The sequence below is a fragment of the Haplochromis burtoni genome, unplaced genomic scaffold (genome assembly GCF_018398535.1).
Source record: "Haplochromis burtoni strain Fernald_Lab_line unplaced genomic scaffold, NCSU_Asbu1 Contig_9, whole genome shotgun sequence".
In the NCBI taxonomy this organism is placed as follows: Eukaryota; Metazoa; Chordata; class Actinopteri; order Cichliformes; family Cichlidae; genus Haplochromis; species Haplochromis burtoni.
Window position 1 is genome coordinate 1,218,560 of NW_024582370.1, and position 23,670 is coordinate 1,242,229.

General features: G+C 42.0%; 1 protein-coding gene across 2 annotated transcripts; it reads left to right on the forward strand.

The window, feature by feature from the left end:
• Positions 1-1,327: 1,327 nt before the first annotated feature.
• mybpha (myosin binding protein Ha) lies at positions 1,328-22,312 on the forward strand. Of its 2 annotated transcripts, XM_042227265.1 has the most exons (15): positions 1,328-1,466; positions 2,994-6,064; positions 8,644-8,697; positions 8,925-8,990; positions 9,362-9,496; positions 9,919-10,086; positions 13,768-13,856; positions 13,980-14,175; positions 14,486-14,625; positions 15,934-16,093; positions 16,491-16,627; positions 19,051-19,237; positions 19,401-19,457; positions 21,830-21,863; positions 22,000-22,312. In XM_042227265.1, exons 2-13 carry the CDS (start codon positions 5,800-5,802, stop codon positions 19,433-19,435), a joined length of 1,632 nt encoding a protein of 543 aa, XP_042083199.1. In that variant the 5' UTR covers positions 1,328-1,466; positions 2,994-5,799; the 3' UTR covers positions 19,436-19,457; positions 21,830-21,863; positions 22,000-22,312. The 2 variants fall into 2 exon arrangements, with proteins under 2 accessions (XP_042083199.1, XP_042083200.1); XM_042227266.1 differs by lacking the exon at positions 8,644-8,697.
• Positions 22,313-23,670: the final 1,358 nt, after the last annotated feature.

Here is a 23,670-nt window from a genome sequence, read left to right on the forward strand (position 1 = left end):
CCGGGAAAAATGTGTTGACTCACTGGTGTTTGAGACCCTGATTCCTAAGCCCATGATGCTGCACTATATCAGCCTGCTGATGAAGCACAGGCGCCTTGTTCTGTCTGGGCCCAGCGGGACAGGAAAGACTTACCTAGCTCAGCGTCTGGCCCACTACCTCCTGCAGCGCAGCCGCACTGACTCGACTGAAGCCGGCCACGAGCCCGGTCTCCTGGGTCGCAGCCCTGCTATCACCTTCAACATGCACCGTCAATCACAGAAGGTAAAACCTGATTAAGGATTTTTGGTGGTTTTTTTGTTTCTTATTCTTTCACAAGCAAGTATGAAAATATGTATTCACCTTTTAACAGGAGCTGCAGTTGTATCTGTCAGATCTAGCAAATCAGATTGACAGAGAGTGTGGAGGGGAACTTCCCCTGGTCGTTATCATCGATGATATTAGCGATTCAGCGGCCATCACTGAGCTTGTTAATGGAGCGCTCACCTGCAAGTATCACAAATGGTAAATGACTTTGAGAATTACTCTGTTTCACCAAAGAATTCAATAAGATTTGCTTAATCGAAGAGTAACAAGATTTTCTCTGTTGCTGTTTCAGTCCGTACATAATTGGAACGACCAATCAACCTGTGAAAATGACGTCTAACCATGGGCTGCACCTGAGCTTCAGGTAGGCAGAGGACTGGATGAAGCATACTCCGTGACCCTGTTTAACTCTTACGCAGAAAGTAAGTGTTTCTTGCATGTGGCCACAGGATGGTGATGTTCTCCAACAACGTAGAACCAGCAAATGGGTTTCTGCTGAGGTACTTGCACCGTAAAGCTGTAGAGGCTTACCAGGACCAGGAGCAGGACTTGGCACGCCACCAGGAGCTCCTCCAGGTTCTCGACTGGATCCCTCAGCTCTGGTACCATCTGCACGCCTTCCTGGAGAAACACAGCACTTCAGACTTCCTCATAGGTGAGATATTAGCAGACAGAGTGAGCAAAGTCCGACTTGGGTACTTGGGAGAGAGTTGTTATGATAAAGACCTGTTAACAAAAAACCCTGCCTCCTCCAGGTCCCTGCTTTTTCCTGTCATGCCCAGTGTCAGTGGCGGAGTTCAGGCAGTGGTTCATTGACTTGTGGAACCACTCGATCATACCGTACTTGCAGGAAGGAGCCAAAGATGGCATTAAGGTGAACATGCACACATTTCCAAAATATAACAGTAGTGGAACAAACAATAACCCCCTCTATAACAATACTGTTTTCACTGTGGACTTGTCTTCCTGTCAGGTCCATGGGCATAAATCAGTATGGGAGGATCCGGTCGAGTGGGTGAGAGGCACCCTCCCCTGGCCCAACGCACAGCAGGATCAGTCCAGGCTCTTTCACCTACCTCCTCCTAGCATAGGTCCACTCAGTGAGGAGAAGAAGCCTCCTAAAGACACACCTCCACCCAGCACACTGGAGTCAGACCCACTGGTGAGTGGATCTCAATAGTGTGGATGCATCCACACTATTGAGATCCTGTTTCTTTATTCTGCAAGTTGCTTCCGTACCTTTTTGGACCTTAACTACTCCCTCAGTTTTCAGCCGATTTTCTCCGTTCAAACTTTAAAAAATTCTGCTGTTTCTGCTAATGGGTGCTATGACTTTTGGTGCTCATAACTTCTATACTTTTTGAGATAATGAAATTTTTTTTGCAATATTTTTTGCCCATTTCTGCCATATTATCAGTGGCCTCACTGATTTTCCTCGCCGGGTTGACCTGTGTTTTAGCTCAGTGAGATAAGCGTCCGTTCTCAGACTGGGAGGCCCGGGTTCAAATCCCGCTTATGGCAACATTTCTTTCAGTTAACAGTTAAACTTTTTCACCCCTTTTCAGCACAAATACCAGCTTTTTCAGCTGTTTTCAGCAAAAACCTCTTTTCAGCAGAAATTCTTCTGATTCACCTCTTTTCTGCAAAACGTTTAGCCTTTTCACCTCTTATCAGCACAATTCTAAGCAGCTTCTGCTAATTTCACCAGAATTGTCAGTCTCTCCACCTCTTCTTTGTGAGAATGAGTTTGGCGCAGTGAGGTGAGTCGCCGCCTTGAAACCAAAAGGTTTGAATCCTGCTCAGGGCAATGTTTTGTTTTTGTTTTGTTTTTTTCAACTTTTTCAGCTTTTTTCAGCCGACATCTTCAGCGTTAAGGCATCCACACAGCATTTTCGCAGGAAATGCAAATTTTTCTAGTTTCTTTTGTGCCTAGATGTGCTTTAGTCCATTTTGATTTGCTGAGAGTGGAGAATATTGCCGGGAATACAAACAAATTGACATTGTTTCAATAAGACTGTCAATTAATTGACCATGGTGCAAAAAAAAGTTCATGTTGCGAAAGGTGTGGAGAGTTTAGAGCAGGGGTCCCCGATCCCAGTCCACGAGGGCCGGTGTCCCTGCAGGTTTTAGATGTGTCTTTGATCCATCACAGCTGATTTAAATGGATAAATTACCTTCTCAACATGTCCTGAAGTTCTCCAGAGGCCTGGTAATGAACTAATCATGTGATGCAGGTGTGTTGACCCAGGGTGAGATCTAAAACCTGCAGGGACACCGGCCCTCGTGGACTGGGGACCCCTGGTGTAGAGCCTGCAACACCTCATCTAGCAGCTCACTGTAACTGGGCCATCGTGCTCTATACTCACAGGAATGTTTAAAACTGTCTATCAGTACTAAATTCTCAATGAATGTACTGAATTTCCTGCGATTGTTTCCTCAACTGAGTCCTTTTATTCTGACACAGAAAATATGTCTTTAGCATTAGAAACACATAAGAAAGGAGGGCCTGATTACAAGACAGTCAAAAACGCTGGCAGAGCAGTTATTGGATTAAACGTAGAATAACTTAATCTCTATTTCAAGCCATATTTCATATATGCAAAGCCAAATCTAAGCACAGGGGGAGAACACATGTGTAGCAATCTTCTCTGTAGCTAACTCTTCTTCTGTCTCTCCTCCTGCTCCACAGATGGCCATGCTGCTGAAGCTCCAGGAGTCGGCCAACTGCATAGAGTCTCCAGAGAGGGAAGGCAGTCTTGATCCCACTCTGCAGGCTACACTCTGAGTAGACTGTCGATAAAGCTAAGGAACTGTCGACTCTACAGCGCGGCTCTCACAAATGCAGTTCAAATGAGAATTTAAAGACTCCAAGATGAACTTTAATGTGTGCTCAGTGAGCAGTTACAAAGCTAATGTAAAGAATCTACAGAGAGAGGGAGTAGGAGGATTATGGACAGTGGACAATGGGTTTGCTCCTCCCGGATATCTGAACATGGGAAAGATGATGAAACCGCTTTGACAGGAAGCTGCGATGATCACGGCGGGGAAAGATGGTGTCTTTTCTCCCTTCTGCTCTCAGCTGGTATCAGATGGGCTGTTGTTGAATCTGCAAGTGCATGGTGACCAAAATAGTATAAAACAAAATATTACCTATAACCCCGTTGAATATTTGTTCCCTTTGTTTTTGTTTTTTTTCCCTCACAACAACTATTGGTGCTTATAGGTTTATTTTGGAGGCACATGCGTCATTTCAGGAATGCAGACTACAGAAAAACAGTCTGATCACTCCCCAAAAAGTAGGACCAGCACTTGACTACAGCCAAAATGCACTTTATTTTTTTACTTGCAATAATTGGATTTTAGGAGGCCGTGTCAGTGACTGTGTATCAAATGGGGGGATCGGCTTGGCCAAATCATGCAGTTCACTAGTAAATCCTCCAGATGGCAGCATCTATTGATTCCTGCCTCTCTCCTGTTCATGGTGCGCTTTCAGTCTCACTAAAGGTGCTTGGTAGAACATAACGCACACTCAAAAACACAACTATGAAAAAGGCCTTGAATGTTTTCTTCTTTTCAGTTCTGCTATTTTGTCATTTATCGAATAAACAGAACTGCGAAGCTGCAAAGAGCAACGTGCATGAGGTGAAAACTGAAACGAGTGATGATTTCATTTTGGGTTGAGTCTGTAAAGAGAATGTCATCATACGTGGACTCAGTAACCAGTGTTATGCTGATATTATAACCACAGGAAGTCGATGTACTGAATTATAAACACAGAGAGAGAAAAAAATTGAAGAAAAAAACACCCACGACCTGCTTGTTTATTGAGCACCGTTTCTGGCTATGCTTGCGTATACTCTGTATTTAGATATCAGTTTTAAAACACAGACTTCTCTTGTAATAGCTGACGACACAGCTCTCAAAGTCTTGATTTTGTAGGATTTTTTGTACCGAGTCATCTTCAGTGATCGCCCGTATGCCGACGTTTATCACCTGTGTCATCATCCCTGAAGCAGAAAACTAGCAAAAAATAGCCGTAACATTTTCCTTCCTTTCCTTTACTTCCATCTTTTGATTAAAACGTGACTTTCTGCTAATTGTCAGTTTCCTTTTCTCACATGGTTTGAGTTACCGTCAGAAAAGACTGATTAATATTTAAATGTGACTTCCTCCCGTTTTGTTTCTTCATTGGTTTGCACATGAAATATGCTAGAGGTAGTAGATGACAGTATTTATTGCTCACATCTTGACTGTTAACTGAGATAAAGTGAGAAAGTATAAAGAGCGGTGTAAGAGGAGGGAACTGTAGGTTGCTGGGATACTCTTAAACCCCTTAGCTTGACCCTGAAGTACCTCAGACTGCCATACTCTGCCCACATGTTCCTCTACTGCTGTAAAGTAGAGGCACGATGCCTAAGTCTATCTGTGCCTGAAACACAATTTGGCCTAAAAAGCTGCTTTGATCTACCACACAGAGGCCTCGATCTAGAGGGAACATAACTAGTTCCACTGACCTACTCTGATGTCACTTCCATGTCATCACTTTAATGCCCAAATTTGGGTTTCGAGTGGGTTATCGATATATTTGGAGCCTTTGACAGGCAGTTATGTGATAAGCTGTAAGTTAAGATGATGTGTGTGTCAGTAAACTGCAGTTAATGCGAATGTGTATCATGACTAGGCTGCTTTGCACGATTTGACACCATCTTCAACTTAAGCTTGAAGGTCTTGTCGTCATTGGGGAGTTGCCTGAGAAATGGGAAGCTGCGTGAGAACAGATGCAAGCCTAGAGATGTGATGTTGATGCATGTATCCCTGGTGTGTTCCCAAAGTTTCCTTTCATTGGACCTACCGCACTTAAACCTTATCACGGGAGGGATTTTTAAATAACTGGATATCTTCCTCTTTTTCACATTGTTTTTAAGAGCAGACGTGGGGGGTTTTTGTGTTTTTTCTTATGCAAATATTTGTAAAGATGTTTTGTTTTTCCTCTTTTGTACATTACATCACTATTGTAAACACTGTAAATAGTCACTGTGTCTGCGACAACAATCACTTAAGAGATCTAAGAGAAAGTTGGGCCCGCGTATGCAGAAAATGAGCGTCCTCTGTGGTTGTATTGTCTTCCTCCAGCAGGAAGGAGCACTTAGCTTAAAAGTGGGCTCGGTAAAGGTTGTATGGCATGTCTCTATAACCACATTGAATCCCATATGTCTAACATTGAGCAGTTGTTACAATAAAGTCATGCCATTCATCACATCACTACCTGTTTTCTACTTGTTTCTTTATAATCCACTAGGGGGTGCTAATGGGCCACTACTCAATTAAGTTGAAGGACCGCTCTGATGTATTTGATGGTTTCTTAATTATCAGTTTAATTATCGACAGGTGTGTTACCTGAGTTAAAGGTACACAACTTTTTTCTCCTTATATTTCTTTACCTTCAGTCTTCCCATAGAAGATGTGGCTTAAGTGGGTAGGCGGGTGTAGAAGTCATGGGGATGGGTGGAGCAGCCCACCAGCCCTCAGTATATATGTTACCTAAGACTCTTCCACCGCCTCATCCCGAGGAGTTCGCGTCCGCCTGCAAGATGCCGGCCAAACCTGCACCTATCAAGAAGTCACCAGTCAAGAAGGCTGCGGAGAAGGCACCTGAGCCCGTTCCACCCGTGGAGGCTCCACCTGCCGAGGCCGCACCTGCTGAAGCTCCCGCAGCCGAGGCAGAAGCAGCTGCCGCCCCTCCAGCAGAAGACGCTCCCGGTATCTCGATAGACTCTTGGGAACGGAGTAGAGTTGCAAGCTAATATTACTAACCGTGACTATGCGTGGGTAGCTCTCGTGTTTAACAGTGTTTGATTTAATTAAGAATATAAGCAGACATTTTCTCCCCCAAGTTAGGAAGTTCTACGCTTTTGTTGCATCAGACAGCTTTGAAGCACCCTAAAGCCAGTGATCAAAACTAAAGTGAATGCAGTGCAACAAAGTGCTTCCTAATTGTATCAAGTGAGTAGTAACAGTACAATTGTCATTATTTTTTACAAGTACTTACTTTGAGCAAGGCTGCCATAATTTACAGCCTGCACTAGCAGTGGATCCGAGTACACGTGCAACACCCCCACTCTCCCCTTTCCACAAAGTTGGGATGTGAATTCCAGGAAAACTTAAAAGAAAAACCTGAACGAGACCAAGCATACCGATTTAGAGCAGAAACCTTCCCTTCTAAGCAGCTCTCTCTATAAGTGACAGGGAACTGAGAAGACCAGTTGCTCTAGTTTTAATGGTTTTACAAGCCATATGGTTTCCATTCTTACTTGCTGTAGGATTTCAGCTGTTCCACAGTTCAGCATTCCTTTGTCATATTTTTTCTTTCATATGTTTTAAGTAGGTGACAGGTGTGGACTGCTGGCGTGGCCATTTGGGACCCTTTAATACAGAGCTATGCTGCTGTAATATGTGGGGAATGTGTTGCCGACATAAGCAAGGCTTTCCCTGAAAATGATGTCATCTGAATGGCAACATTTGTTGCTCTAAATCTGAGTAAATTTTAAAAATACTCATAATTTTAAAAACAAAACAAAAAAACAAAACCCTCTAATCTCAGTTTGTCAGGTCACAGATAAAAGACCTAAATGTGTCTGAGCTAAGAAAACGCAGCTGATTTTCTAGATCTTGCATTTTGTTTTGCATGCGACTTGAATTTGTTGGCATGGTGACATTTTTGTGGAGAGCCTTATTAGTTGGGAGATGTCCCTCCAACAAGTTACACAAACAGTTTTTTCAAAAAGCAAACGGATTTCTTATTTTTTTACATTTAATATGTTGTCTTTGTACTATTTTAAATATAATTTAGTGTTGAAAGGATTTGCAAAACATTGTGTAGTGTTTTAAATTTTACTTTACAATCTGAAACTTGAACACTGTAAACTACAGTGTGTGCTACATAAGCAAAGTACAACACATTTCTTTAAAAACAAATCTCTCGTGCTTCTACTCCTGTTCAGTAATTTACCCCAAGTTGACCACACATTAACTGTAAACACCAGCGCCTGAAGCCTTTTTGCAGACTGAAACGAAAGCTGGATCACAAGTTACCCTCTTGTATCAATACTCTAATAAAATGAAGAATTGGTTCAATGTGTTTTTGGCTTTAAACCTCGACACATGACCTTTAACCTTAACTGATGGCAATATGACAGAAGACAGAGGAGATTCAACAGCTACTAAGAGTAAACTTACACCACAGGCTGTCCGCACACATATGCAAGCTGATATGCAACGTGTTTGTGTTCCACTGTGCACTTCTTGTGTTTCTGTCTGTAAATGTGTTTGTGTGTTCATCTTCTGCCTTTCTTAACTGCTGAGGTTTTTGTTTGTGGACATTTGGTCACCTGTTTGTTCTAACACAGCTGTACCCACACTGCTCTTTCCTGCTGCTTGCTCAGTAGAGTATACAGTGATGTGAAAAAAAGCTTTTGTGGGACTCTGTGCACTTGTTTGGAAAGAACAGTTTCCAAAGGAAAGAAGAGGGTAAAGAGCAGCAGGTTTCTGGTAATCAAATGCTGGTTAACTGATCATTCGCAAGTCTGAGCACCTCTATAAAAGCAGCAGTTTTGGCAGCTGACTGGTGTGGAGCATTCAGATGCTTGTGTTAACACAATGCGAGAATGGTCTCACGAGTGGATGCCAAATTCACCCCAAGGTCAGACTGTGCAATTCTTAGATAAATTCCAAACAACACATTAACATATTAAATGTTAAAGTTCATGACAGTACAATTAGGCTTGTTTGGAAGGGTTGCCAAAAGAAAGCCTCTTCTCTCTTAGAAGAACTTGGCAGCTCATCTTAGGCTTGCTAAGTAGCATCTAAAAAACCCACAAGACTTCTGGAACAATGTATTTGTTCCAGAGTAGAGATGCTTTGGCTTTTCCCAAATGTGGTGCTGTGCGTTATGACAAACACAGCATGCAAAAGAATCGAGACGTTGCAATGGTCCGCTCAAAGTCCTGACCTCGGCACGAATGAAATGCTGGACAGGAGCTTAAGAGAGCTGTGCATAAACAAAACCACGCTGCAACGAACTGAAGCAGCGTAAAGAAGAGTGGGCAAAAAGTCCTCCACAAGACACTGATAGTCAAGGATTCCTTCAAGTTATCACTTCTAAAGGTGGTCCTGTAATATGACACACATTTAGTTTTCACAGAAGGTTCTGTGAAAACTTTCTTTTTCACATCACTGTAAGTTTATCAAAATGCCTAAAAACGTTCAATTACCTGCATTAATAATGTTAAATTGTTCATATCTAACTGGCTTCCCTAACGGCGTTTTAATGCTCGCTACAGCTCCTGCCGCTGAAGATGCTGCTGCTGCTCCTGCTGCAGATGCTCCGGCAGACGGTAAACATTATCGTTATTAGAAACAAGTACTTCCCATCATGACTTTCCCAATCTGTGAGAAGGTAACTTCCTGATGCCTTTTTCTCTGCAGTAAAATAGTTTTGTTCAAAGGTTTGGACATTTGCATCGTTGAATGCTGCTGTATAGAAAAAATACTGTGGATAAGTACCAGGTTTTTTTCTTGTATTTGCTTATAAAAATGTAAATATTCTCCTTTTTCTTGCTAGCTGCTCCAGTGGAACCTGCTGTAGTCGAGGAGCCACCTAAGGCCCCCACACCACCACCTCCTGCAGGTAACACTAACATCTGATCCTGCTGTGTGTCAGATGTAGCATTAATCTCCTAAAACAGTTATATTCACTTTTATCTTGTATGTAAAGAAAGAGATCCTCTTATTTAAAAAGCTGGAAATGATAAATGAATTTGGCTTTAAATCAGATCTTGTATCAACATATTGTTTGACAGTTTTTCTAATAATTCATTGTGAAAATGAGAAAAATCTTCCATAATAATTATCAATAAAAATAACTGAGTTGCAGCTCCACACATTTATGCATTAGAATGTAAAGCATCTTGCTAATTATCCCATTATGTGTGTACTTTTAACTGTTTTGTCTATATTAAGAATGCTTTATCAGGCTTCACTGCACTAAACCTCTCACAGTCCCCACCAGTGCTCCTTTGGACGTGTCTGTGGATGATGTTAACGACTCCAGTCTCACCATTAAGTGGAAGACACCAGAGACCATCGGAGACTCGGGCCTGGATGGATACGCCATCGAGTACTGCAAGGATGGAAGTAAGTCTGCATATGTGTGTCACATGTATGTGAGAGTGTTTGCTTGCACCTGTCCCCAGCGTGTCAGAGGGCAAATATACTCATTGCTGGGTCCGGGCCGTATACGGCAGGCATCAGTTTACCGGCTGTCGCTGTATCTCCCGACACCACTTTTAGAAGCACTCATTTGCTCAGATGACGGCATGCCTTCTGAGATTTCGTCACGGTAGCCAAAGTATACTTCTTATGGGCAGGTTGTTTGTAAACTGGTGTCAACAGGTGATAAACCACTTAAGTTTAATTGAGGAGTTTTTAACATTCAGGAAAATTGCAATAAATAAAAAACCATCAGGAGAAAAAGCGGACAGTTTGCATTCTTTTCATAATATGGAATAATGACCCTGAAAGCCTCTCACTAACACAGATCCTTGGTTTCCCAACAGCAACAGACTGGGTTGTAGCTAACGAGGAGCTGACTGCAGCTAACCGATACTGCATCAAAAATCTGAAAGCGGGTGATTTGCTGCGCGTGCGCGTGGTGGCTGTAAACCCCGGTGGCCGCAGCGAACCTGGAACACTCGCTGACCCTGTGCCAATCCGCGAGGTTGTTGGTGAGTCATTATTGCACCTCACTATCAGGCAGCTTCCAGCAAAGTTGTCTTTTTTTGGACAGCTTTTTTTTAAAAACAGTCTAAAATCACATAACACACTTACAAGTTAGTCTTCGTAGAAAGTGTCAAACCAACTCTAAAAACGTCTCATAATTCCTAAAAGGTTTCTTCAAACCTTTGTTGCTAAGCTCCCGTGACATTATTCTGTTTGGAGAAGGAACCACGCAAAGCTTGCTTGCACAGTACAATGAGAATTTCTATTTCATAGTGAGAATTAACACAGAGAATACGCTGTTCATCTCTGCACAAGACGTCCCGCACCAGAACCTTACTACGAAGCTCTCCGTTGCTGTGCAGCCACCTGGTAAAAGGACTGTCTCCAACTCTTTATCAGGAGCTCTAACATAGTTGTAACTTATGACCTATCCTTAAAATACTCATGTTACAACCAGTGAGGTAGAGGTGGTATTAACTGCCGGTGCCTCAGATGGATTGCACAGATGCAAGCACATAAATCGCAAAGGTGCTGACAAGAGCTTTCATTAGCTGTAAGTCATGCTTTCATTTGCATGTACGCACATCTTCAGTCAAGACTGCTGGTTGGTACACTTTCAATTTACAGAATGTCCCTGTCATTTTATACATCCATGAAAATATATAACTAAATATAACTGAATAAATATAAAACTAAATTGCACTAAATCACTTTGAATCAGTTTGCAGCTTTGGTCCAGACTATGATATCACTTAATATACCGTAATGTACAAAAGCCGCCCCTTGTTTCTTTGCAATTTGCTAGGAAAATGGGAAATAGCTGCAGCATTTTATTGAAATATCCACACATACATGTAAACACTGCATATAAAGCAAAAACAGAGTTTGCACAATTCTAACAAGGTTAAAAGTCAGTATTTGCTATCAGCACCTTTATTCTTCAACGCAGCCTAAACTCTGTTAGGCAAACGTTCGTGTAATTTCTGTGAGTACTATTCAGGAATCCAGGCTTCTTGAAGGACATCCAGCTGTTCTTTGGACGTTGGCTGCCTTTTGTTCTGCTCTCAGTCAAGTTGATCACACACTGCTTCAGTCATGTTGAGGTTGAGTCCATGACTGAAAGTGTTCCACTGTCTGTTTTTCTATCCAGGAATGCTTTTACATTACTGGCAGTGCTGCCAGAGATGTTTTACAGATACTAATGTGTGATGGATCAAAATCTTACTAAGGTATCGTGAGAGGTTGCTCTCCATAAATCACCTTGTTGGTGCAAAAATACAATTTTATGTCTACCAAACTGTGTTATCTTTGACCTTTGTGTTACTTTTTGTGTCTTTCTAAATCTTTGAAAGACTCGATAATTATTGCTCAAGAAAGCAAACTGAAGGCTGACTCGAGATTTTTGCACAGTACTGTATTACTGATACAGTTTGGTACATTCATTCATGAACTGTGTGTGTGAAACAGTCTTTCATTTACTTATCACTGGGCCACAGTTTACTCAAAAAAAGGCCAAACACGGTTTTAGCTAGAAGTAAGTAGGCGTTTGCACCAGGCCCAAATAGGCTCATTAGCAAATATTAACATGCCTTCCCTGAGATTGTTATATTAGCATGACTACCATGGGAAACGTGTTAAAGCATTTGACTCCAAGCACAAAAAGAGACTGCCTAGTACTATATAACTAATAATGGATGCAGCCTTTTTGCTTACGATTGCATCAACGACTATTCTTTCCCCTTTGACCAATGCATTCTTGTTAAAAATGCAAAAATCTGGCTGATGGTTATTATGACCTTTGTAAAATTCCTCACTTTAACTGTTGCTTCACTATTGTGGTGTGCTGTGTACTGAGAAGTACAGCTCCAGAATACACAGAGACTCTCTTGTCACCACACTTCGCTCACAGTACTTTTTCTGTGGTTTAAACCACAGTTGGTTTATTTTCCGTAGTTCTGATTCTGAACCCACACACTGACGTAGTGCCGACCTGAGTTGACATGCCCCAGTTACCCACAGCTTACTGTCTCTAGGCGTATTTCCTGGTTGGTGAAACATGAGCCTAATTGTTGGATTCTGTATGGCTTGTTGAGGTTAAATTCAGCTGTGTGTCAGTCACAAGCTGTCCGGACCAGACACCCATCCACAGGTTTAAGCTTTAGAGGAAGACATGCTGTCCTACATATGCTGAAAGCCCCCTACAAAGACATTTTATCCGGAGACAATGGCAGATTATAGATTCCTTGCAGGGGGGACTTACAGGCTGCTGGATGCCACAATGCCTGCAACACTTCGGGGCATTGCTGGGAAGTGTGCTGATTAGCAAGGATTAGTGTTTGAGCCAAATCTGGAGGCAGCCCTGATCTACTTGGGAAATGGTTGTTCCAGAAGCAAGATCCCATCCTGAGAAGCAATGATACGGTGACAAATGTAAGAACAGGAAGGCAAGATATCAGGTTAGATTTAGTGCATCAGAAGGAGAAGATGTAAACACTCTTATAGCTAGAAGAAGATGGAAGTGGATGTGGTGCCCAATGGGAGGGTAGTTTGAGTGGATTAGGAGAAGCAGGCTGTAGGGGGGTGAATGAGGTGAGGGAGGGCAGGAGCCTGGTGGTTTTATTTATCCTCTAAGCCCACAGAGCTTTTCAGACATTTGCTGCTTATGCAGAAACATGTGAGAGATGCTGTTCCTGATACTTGGCACTTGGCGTGAAGGAAACCATCCAACAGAGCCCAGCTAGATGTCTGCGATGCAACTTCACCTGTTTGATTTTAATTCACATCAGGAGTTGCTGCAGTCGTCTGCAGACGTGATATCGCAACCACTGCTCAGCTGAAAGCGTTGACATGTATTTGTGGTTCCTTTGGGCACGACGTGAGGGCTGTGCTTTCAGGGTTCAGTCTTTCTTGTCACTAAAGCTATTTTAGGAGCTGCTGGTTTGAGGCTCTTACTTGTTCGGCTCTTCCTGCCTAGATACTGCACTTTTCTTTAAGCACACAGAACCTTTGTTTAGATTTCACCTCATTTTTTGTTTTGTTTTGTTTGGTCCTGCAAAACTGGGTCATGAGGCATAAGCACTTAAACGGTGGCTTGAGTGTGACGATGTATCAGGTCTACTTGCATCAGTATGGAAAAGATTTCATGTTAGCTTGTTTTTTATGTTTTTAAGGAAATGTTTTACATTGAAAAACTGAAGTGAAAGTGCGACGAGCTGACTTTTTAAAAAATCTTTGATGATCAAGTTAGTTTTTAATTGTATGCGTTTCGCACACATCGCTGTTTCAAATTAGTTTGTTTTGTCCTGCTAACAGTGCATTTTCCACTTTATAGTCATTGCTCTTTCTAAAGTTAAATACATATTCAGACTGTCGGCTTCTCGGCTGCTGTGACTATTTTTCTGTCATGAATTTGCATAGTTAAAACTGTTGTGGGTTAATTTTATCCTGTTCAATCATGTTCTTGTAGACTTTGCAGCAGCAGTAGCTGCTCTATTTAGATCTTGTTGACCTGCCATTATATGCATGTGTGAGCACACTTTAAAGAGTCTGACAGGATGTGTATACACCGTGCTTTATGCTGTTAGCATGGAATGTTAACTGTTCAGTAAATCAGCAGCAAAGCTGCTCAGTCAGACTGTAGAAGACGGACGAGGTGAAAAATAAACATGCTTGATTTGACTTTGCAGACCGTCCCAAGATCCGCTTGCCTCGGGCTCTCAGGTCCCGCTATGTCAAGAAAGTCGGAGAGCAGATCAACCTCGTCATCCCGTTTCTTGTAAGCTGGCTTGTGTGCACATCCACTGCATTAGTCAGTGAGGAAACATAAAAGGCTGACAGATGCATTTTTGAACACTTCGGTTTATTTTGCTTTTAACCGTTCTCGTTTTCAACTCCTTAGGGAAAGCCTAAACCTGCAGTGTCCTGGCTTAAAGATGGTCAGCCTGTGGATACCAAGAAGGTCAATATCAGGAACAGTGACAAGGACAGCATCCTGTTCATCCGCGGCGCTCAGAGGGAGGACTCTGGTGTTTATGAGATGACCCTAAAAGTGGATAGCTTTGAAGATAAAGGCACAATTACCCTTCAGATTGTGGGTGAGTGACACATGAGACATAAAACAATCTCATTTACACAAAGGAATATGTGAGCGTGTCAAACTGTTGATTCACGCGAGGCCTTCCTGTTAAATCTGCTCAGCTGGCTTTGCAGCTGACGTGTTGACTTCCGTGTTTCTAGACTTGTGACTTTCTCTGGGTATTAGCCAACATAAATGACATCTCTGACAAAGATGCCAGAGTGCTTGAGCCTTGTGCCAGCTACTGCTTAAAATACATACAGTTTAAATAGATGGTTTTCTCATTATGATTGTAATACCGTGATGCTTACAGTAATGTGTTTCATCAGAGCGCCCTGGTCCTCCTGTTAGTATAAAGCTGGTGGATGCCTGGGGCTTCAATGCTGCTCTGGAGTGGACTCCACCCAAGGATAATGGCAACACAGACATCACTGGATACACTGTCCAGAAAGCTGACAAGAAGACTGGGGTATAGTAGAGATTTACTCAAACTGCACAAAACCCATCTGTTACACCAGATCAGTAATGTTGACATGAATCTCACAAACCCAGAGCATCACTTTCTATTCATAGTCTGAGGTCGAGTTGCCCCACAAGTGTTGGCATCTTTAACACGACACAGAAAGATGCACATTTATGTGCATTTAACTCTGTTTTCAGTGTTTCATTCAATATGATGCAGTCAGAGTGAAGCCTTACTGCAGCATATTGGTCTGTTTTATAAAGGTTCTGTATTATTGGTGAATTTCAGATTAACTCTGAAGTCAGAATTAACAAGTTCCCAATAACAGTTTCATCTGGGTTGTCTCCTCAACTGGGATTTTGGGATTTCCAACTCGGAAATTCAGAGCAGGAGTTAACGATCAAAGATGGCGGCAGTGAATGTAACCAGTAGTGGATATCTAAATCTTTTCATTTGTACAGCCCCTGTTGTGTATTTGTGATTTGCTAATAAGACATTTGCAGAGCAGCCACTATTCGGGGATGTGCTGCAGCGGTGCTTTTCAGAGCAAAAGCACAGGTATTGTGCTGTATTGGTAGAGATGCATGAAAGACTCAACCTTGCTAAAACCAAAACAAATGCTTTTTCAGTTTCTGCAACAATTTCTGACATCCAGGCAGCTGGAACGAGACATAAATGTCCTTTTTACAGAAATGCACTAACCAGAATGTCTTTGTTGAAGTGTGTTAGTGAAACAAAGACATTTTTCAGCTGGAGTCGTATTTGTTTTACAACGAGCAGCATTAGAACTTACACAACAAAGCAGCCACTGTGACCTGGTATGGTAAATGGCCTGTATTTATATAGCGCTTTACTAGTCCCTAAGGACCCCAAAGCACTTTACACAACCAGTCACACACACATTCACACACTGGTGATGGCAGCTACATCGGTAGCCACAGCCACCCTGGGGCGCACTGACAGAGGCGAGGCTGCCGGACACTGGCGCCACCGGGCCCTCTGACCACCACCAGTAGGCAACCGGGGGAGGGGCCTGGCCCAAGGACACAACGACCGAGACTGTCCGAGCCGGGGCTCGAACCGGCAACCTTCCGATTACAAGGCGAACTCCCAACTCTTGAGCCACGATCGCCATTTATGATTAAATAAATGTTTAGATTGTGTGTGAGTGTAGGCAGGGCCTTGAAGGGACTTCACATATTACATGTGTAAGTATGCTGAGTATACTTGAACTTTTTTGAATTCAGTCCAGTAAGGACACATCATGCTATCATTTCACACGTCTGATCAGTCGATGTCTGCTGTCTCACGCAGGAATGGTTCACGGTGCTGGAGCACTATCACAGGTTAAGTGCCACCATCTCAGACCTTGTCATGGGCAACTCGTATTCCTTTAGAGTGTTTGCTGAAAACAAAGTGGGCATGAGCGAGAAGAGCACTGTCACAAAGGAAGTGGCCACCATCCAGAAGACAGGTGACCCCCTGAATGCACACAGTACTTTCATTTGTCTCACATCAGTTTGTTTCTGTTGCATAAAGTTTTAGTGGCACGGCTGCAGTACGAATGGATACTTAGATTTTATTGAGCTGTGGTTAGTTGCAAGAATCTGAAGTGGAGACTTGAGGAGTGGGAATGGCCTTGGCACTGCTTTAAACATAAGTGGATAGCTCTCTTGGCAAGTGCTCTGCTATTACTGAAATAAATTTAAATAGGCTGTGAAATCATTAAGATGATTACCATAGTTGTGTTACAGTGTGTTTTATTCTTTAAGCAAATGTGTGTAGTAGTTCCACTTTTAAACCTAATGCAGTAAAAAAGAGGATCTGCACTATATCTGGCTCATAAAGGCTGAACGCTGCTTCCTTTACAGGTATTGTCTACAAACCTCCTGAGTACCCGGAGCATGACTTCAACGAGGCTCCAAAGTTCACCACGGCCCTCAACGACAGAGCCGCCACCGTGGGATACACCACCAAGCTGCTGTGCTCTGTTCGTGGGAGTCCCAAGGTTAGACGTGCGTTACTCTCATTTACAGATGTCAAAAAGGTTTCATTCATATTTTTTTCTTGTCTGAATATTTGCTTAGTATTTCGTGATAGTTTGTCTTCTTAAAACATTTGTAATTAGACGCCTTAGATTTTAGGGAACTATTATGACAGTGGTTTAATATTAGAGCTCACATTTTTAACAACAAAAACATCCGAAACACCAACATCTTATATAAACAGCAGTGTCTATACAACAATTTATTGATACTAGATCTTATCAGTTGGTATCGTGGTGGTATCCTAACAGTTGACTGGATATTTAGAGCTCATGCTCACACTAAAGGTACAAACCAAGCAGGACACATGGAAGCATCTGCTGGTTATAAATAGAACTGGCCTATTGAGATTTGGGGGACTTTCCATGTTACACAAACATAGCAAATGTTCCTTTTTGAACTGAAACGGTCTTATTCTCACCAGAAAACCTCACAAATGCACTTTAAATATGATATTAGTGCCACAGTTAAAAAAGGATGCACTCTGGAGTTCAGGGAGGGCTTCCACTGGTATGTTTATGGGGATTTTCAGAATGTATCTCACTGTTTGGCAGCAACTGCTCGGGTTAAACTTATCTTTACAGTTGTCTGACAGATGCAGGCAGATTAAGTGGCAGTTCAGAATGGAAATGCAGTTGATTATTCGTCCTAGCCGTCCTTGGCTTTTCCCCAGGACAGCAGCAGTTAGTCGCCCTGTGCGTGCCGGTGTAGATGAGACAGAGCTAACAAATTTGGTACAGCACGACACAAAAGCTGACGTTAGACAATGAAGAAAACAGGGATTGGTGGGTAATTTGTTTGTAGCTTTGTGTTTGTTCTTTTTTGCAGCGTTTAGTATTTATTAGTCATTTTATGACAGTATGCCACAGTTTGGGACAGTGAAACTTATCACAGACAAAGTCTGTAGCTGAGAATAATGAGAAAGCAATTTTCCTTCATGTTAGTATCTATAGACTGAGAGCTGTGCTTGCCAAATAGGTCTTTCTTGCCTTTCCCTGTGGTGTAAAAAGATTTCTCCAAGTAGTTGTATCATCTGTATGTCTGCTTAACCATGCGTCCAACAATCTGTCGTCCTCTGCTTATCCAGCCTATCCCACTGGGCATAGGGCGGGGGCAGGGTACACCTGGCCATCTACTTAACCGCTGTATGACCGATACTTTAACTTCACGTCTTTACATAATCACTGTAAATTGAAATCTCTCATACTCCTGTAAGTGGGCTTGAAGTGTTTTATAGCATGTGTTTATCGAGCCACCTCCTCTTCCCTGGCATGGAGTTCAGTGTGGAGAGGTCCAGTACAAAGGCATGCTCAGTAGTGTGATAGCTTGTCCTGTTGTCTCTGATAAAGAGCTGTCACATAGAGTAGGGGACTGCATTAAGGGGGTGAGAGATGCGTGATAAGAAGGGTGGACAGAAAAAGAGACGGTGATAAGAAGTATAGATTGTTCTCCTTTCATGGCTGATTGAAGATGTGTTTGTAACACAGAAAGCACTATTTCTGCCGCCCAAACAGACCACAGCTGCAGAACAAGTTTAAATAGCTCACTCTGTACCAAGCAGACAGGAAAGAAAAACCACGACAGTTTAAAGTAAGAAATGTAAAACTGAAGTGGAAAAAACACATCGGTGAAGCTACAGAGGCGGAGATTTAAAGACCAGTTTGAAACGGTAACATTCACTGACTATTGGCAGGGGTTTATTAGGCTTTACTGAGACGCCAGTTGTGTTTTGTCACACAGGACACATTCAGTCAAAACAGAATTGGTCTGAAAATCAACCTTTAACCTGTAGAAATTACTGGATTTCTTTGCATTTTCCCTGTTTCGCCATTTAACCATTCCTCTGGTGACCAAGTCCGTTGCCACGCCAACAGTTCTCTAAGGCTTTACATAGGTTAAAGAGCTAACATCGAACTCAGCATGTTCAAATATACACTATGACAGTGTGACCAATGTGTATATTTGGGAGGTTAATTTAGACTTGGGGAAATCTGAAATAAACCGAGGTGCACAGAACCTGGATGTCTTTAATTAACTTATTTAATTAACTTGCAAACATAACCTGATCTTGATATTTCGTGGCAATCTTTCGAATAGTTGTTGAGTATTCAGCTTGGAAGTGGTAGACCAACTGACTACCTTAACCATGCTTCATGGCCAAAACTGTCACGCACTTTTTCACGTGTCTCTATTAGTCATCGTGTCTTTACAGATTGGTTCCTGAATGTGTCCGATGAATATTCTCATGTTGCAGAAGAGATCAACCTTGTACATCCCAGCTGCTGTTATCATGATAATTCATGCAAGATGTTGATTTTCATTAACATCAGTCTTGGTAATTTTGTGGTAAAGTTAATTTATTTTGTACATTTTTCTCTCATCTCAGCCTAAGATCGAGTGGTTGAAGAATCAAATGGTCATTGGTGACGACCCCAAGTATCGTCAGATCTCCAACCAGGGCATTTGTTCCCTCGAGATCCGAAAGCCCTGCAGCTTTGATGGTGGTGTGTACACCTGCAGAGCTAAAAATGCCCAGGGAGAGGCCACCGTCTCCTGCAAGCTCGAGGTCAAACGTATGTATCTACTGTTGATCAAATGGGGAAATATTTCTACATTTACTCTTCAATATTCTCTCCCTAAGCTGTTGTGAATTATTGTAACTATAAAAATACATTTACATCAATTTGAAAAGCAGAAGTTTTTTTAACCACAGCTACACTTTTGTTTCCTAAACAGAGGTCATTCTTCCAGATGCTGAGAAGGGGAAATAAACTATTATCTAAACTTCTAGAGGTAAGTTCATTAGCAACTTACCTCTGTTCACTTGCCTAAACCCTCACTGTAAATACCTTAGTAACATAGGACACTGTGAACATCCATCTGTAAACAAGCAGACAGCTTTCCCCTGTGCTCTGCATCTACCTGTACTGTTTTGTTTCAGTTCATCATGTTCCAATCCAATATTCTGCTTCCTGGCAGTCATGCTACGTAGACACATCCCACTCACGCTTGCAACTAGTGCAAAATGCCACAGCACGATTTTTAACTGGCAGAAGGAAATTCGACCACATCACTCCGGTCTTGGTCTCTACACTGGCTTCCAATTGAATTTAGGATCCGTTTTAAAGTTCTTTTATTGGTTTTTAAATCTCTAAATGGTCTGGCACCTGTTTGTTTGTCTGACTTGTTGAAGCCACATGTCCCCATTCCTGCGCTTCGGTCAGCAACTGTTGCTTTCTGTCCCAAAGTCACGGCTGAAACTTGGAGGAGACCGAGCGTTCTCTGTTGCGGCTCCGATGCTTTGGAAAAGCCTTCCTCTCCTTATTAGACAGACTACATCAGTGCCAGTTTTTAAGTCCAGATTAAAAACCTATTTTTATTCCCTGGCTTTTAACTCTGTGGGTAACTGGCATTTTTATTAATTTTATTGCTCTGTCTGGTTTTTGCTATTTTATTCCTATATTTATATTTATTGTTATATATATTGTATATATATTCTTTTTAAAGTGCTATATAAATAAACGATGATGATGATGGCCTCTCCCTGTATGCTATGCAACATCACTATGACAAAGTATTTGTTATTAAAGCTTTCACTGGCAAACCCAGTTACTGGCTCAGTTGTCATTGGAGATGAAATGGGACAGACTGATAAAACCTGCAGCGCCACTGACCAGCCATGAGCTGCAGTGACAAACTCATCAGTTTAAAAGCAACGCCGCTCTTGCTCTCCTCTTCCCTCCTCATGTCTCCTCTCAGCCTTTATCCTCTGTGCATTTTGTACATTGCAAGCCCTGCTTTTAGATGTGGTAATGTGGCGAGGATTAATGATGGCTAAATAGAAATACCAAATCTGATGTTTTCACTGCTTTTATTATGCTATTTATATCCTCACTCTTAGACTGCCACATTTGTGTTTTGGTGTTTTAATTACTCCAGTGGTGTAGAATTTCACAGGGAGTGCTCAAAATTTCCTTTTAACTATTAAGATCTGACACATCAGCAGATTCACATCAGTTGATGGCTCACTCTGCTGTTATTTTTGTACACAGCCTGTTGTTAAATTTCAAACAGAACGCTCTATTTATGTTGCTTTAGCCTGCCTAAAGTTTCAGGCTCACCTGCAAGCAGCTTTGCAACCCACTTTCTTTTTATGCTGTGTCTGACTTAATCAGTGTCAAATCTCTTGATACCTGCTGTGATGGTGTTGCTCTTTCTGCTATGTGCTTTCCATGGAGAGGTTCCAGAAAGCAGTCACAGCAAACAAAATCTTCTCAGAGTGTAGGGATCCTGACGAAACTCTAACTGATTATATTTAAAAATAACCACTTGTGATTGAATGTTGCTGTTCAGCTCCAATTACATTTTGTAATATGCAATATAGGAGAACAACCATTGTGCATTATTTTTGCACTTTGAACAGTTTCAGTGTCCTTCTTAGTTGTTTGACTTGAGGGAATAAAATAGTTGCCATGATACATACACACTTCAAACTTGACCTTGAGTGTGGTCAGGGACACAAGTGTCTTCACATCATGCTGTTACGTAAATGGGGTCACATACCTTTCTACTCCGAATGCAACTCCAGTGTGTTTGGATGGGTTCACACCTGTATTTATGTACAGCTGTCCTCTTGTGATCAGATTACTGAAAAAGCGTTTTCAGGCCAAGTGTAAACTGTGCCCTATAAATGACGTGATCCTGCTTATAAGTCTCTACAAGGTGTCAGTATGTGATCCCATACAGCTCAGCCTTACATGGGATGGCCCCGCATGGGGAGAAAGGAGGATTAGGCAGGATTGGCCATTGGGCGAGAGATAGGGGTGATGTCAGTGCGGCACTCGACAGCTTCTATAAATGACTCCAGATGATCTGACACACAGCCAAACTCATCACATTACCATGAGTCAACAGGCCGAGTGCTGTGAGAAGAGGGGAGAATGGGCTAAGAGAGCAGAAACTGAGGCAGATAATCCCTGATGGAAAATACGCACTTAAGCAATCTCACACATAAGGACACACCCAGACCTACAAGACAGCAAGACCTTAAACGAACGGTCAAGCTTTCTGTCAGAATGTTTCTGATTAAAGTGATTACCAATATCTCATGATTCCATTTAATGTCTTCTTCCTTTAATTATCTTTCCACCTTTCTGTGGCTTTAGAGGACCAGCAGAAGTCCAGGTCTTATGTTTTAAGGTAAGAGTTTGTGTGTATGTACATCATTCAGTTAAAATAATTCATTAAATTAATGCACAATATGCCAATTTTATATCCTCTGTGGAAATATGACTGCGTGTGTGCAAACCTTATAAATCCCTCTTATTTCTTCCAGAGTGTTTGAGAAGGTGCAAGTTGGCTGTGCGGCAGTGTGTACATAATGAAGAAATGGGCAGAACACCATACCAACATCTATTTCAAATCAGACACCCTGACTCTCCCTCCAGCATGCATGGAAGATCCAGCCCATCCCCGTTTGCCAAACGCTGTATGTTATTTCAGTTGGTGACATGTATGTAAAGCTATATTTACCATGTTTTTTCTGTTTGTTATAGTAAGTATATATGAGGTATATGTACTGCTCAATGAAACAGTAAATCCTGGGAGATGCGATGCCTGTAGGGATGTTAAATAAAGGTTATATTTTATTATATGTTATGTGATTTTCTTTTTAAAAACATAAATTTAAAGATGCTTATAATACAGTGTCCCATATGCTATTAGAGTTATCTACAGTTATTAAGAGAGTCATAGGATTTCAATAATGAGAGTTCAAGTTGTTATCATTTAATGAAACAGCCTTTGTAGACTGGTTCTCTGGCATTTTGATGAAATTCTGGTTACTGGTGGCGTAGTGGTGAGTACTGTTGTTTCTCAATAAGATGTTTCTAGCCTTCGTTAAGTTTCTGTTCCTGTTCCTGTGACTTAGTGGGTTTCCAGGCTTCCTCTCACAGTCCAAACGTACAGTTATGTCCATTGAAATTTGGACACAGACAACTTTTTCTAATTTTGCTTCTGTACATTACCACAATGAATTTTAAATGCAACAATTCAGATGCAGTTGAAGTGCAGACCTTCAGCTTTAATTCAGTGGGTTGAACAAAAAGATTGCATAAAAGAGTTTCCTCCTGTTAATGCTCTGCCAGGCCTTTCAGTTGCTGTTTGTGTGGAGAAGTTTAGTCTTCAGCAAGTTAAAGGCTCAGTTTGTTACGGTCAGGTGACTGATTTGGCAGTTCAAGAATATTCCACTTCTTTGCTTTAATAAACTGTGTTGCTTTGGCTGCATGTTTTGGGTCGTTGTCCATCTGTATTATGATGCTGCCCAATCACTCTGACTGCATTTAGCTCAATTTGAGCTCAATTTGTCTCTGAACACAGACAAACAAACAAACACTAGTGCCCCAGTGACACTGGCAGCCATGCATGGCCAAGCCATCACACCGCTGTGTTTTACAGATGATGTGGAATGCATTGGATCATGAGCTGTCTCATAATTTTGCCATCTTGCCATCATTCTGAGAGACGTTGATCTTGGTTTCATCTCGAAAGAATATTTTTCCAGACCTGTGCTGGCTTTTGTTGATGTTTTGTTTGTTTGTTTGTTTGTTTTTTAGCAAAGTCCAATCTAGCTTTTCTATTCTTGGGGCTTATGAGTGGCTTGAACCTTGCAGTGAACTCTGTATTTACTTTCATGGTTGGTTACTGGTACACCTACCTCCTGGAGAGTGTTGTTCACTTGGTTGGCTGATGTGATAGGATTTTTCATCACCATGGAAATGATTCTCCACCACTGTTGTCTTCCTTGGACATCCAGATCTTTTTACGTTGCTGACCTCACCAATGCTTTCTTTCTCAGGATGTACCGAACTGTAGATTTTGCCAATCCTAACACTGCAGCGAAGTCTCAGATGAGGTTTTTTTTTCAGTTTTTGCAGCTTAAGCAGGCTCGTTTCACCTGCATGGAGAGCTGCTTTGACCGCATGCTGTTCATAGCAATATCTTCCAA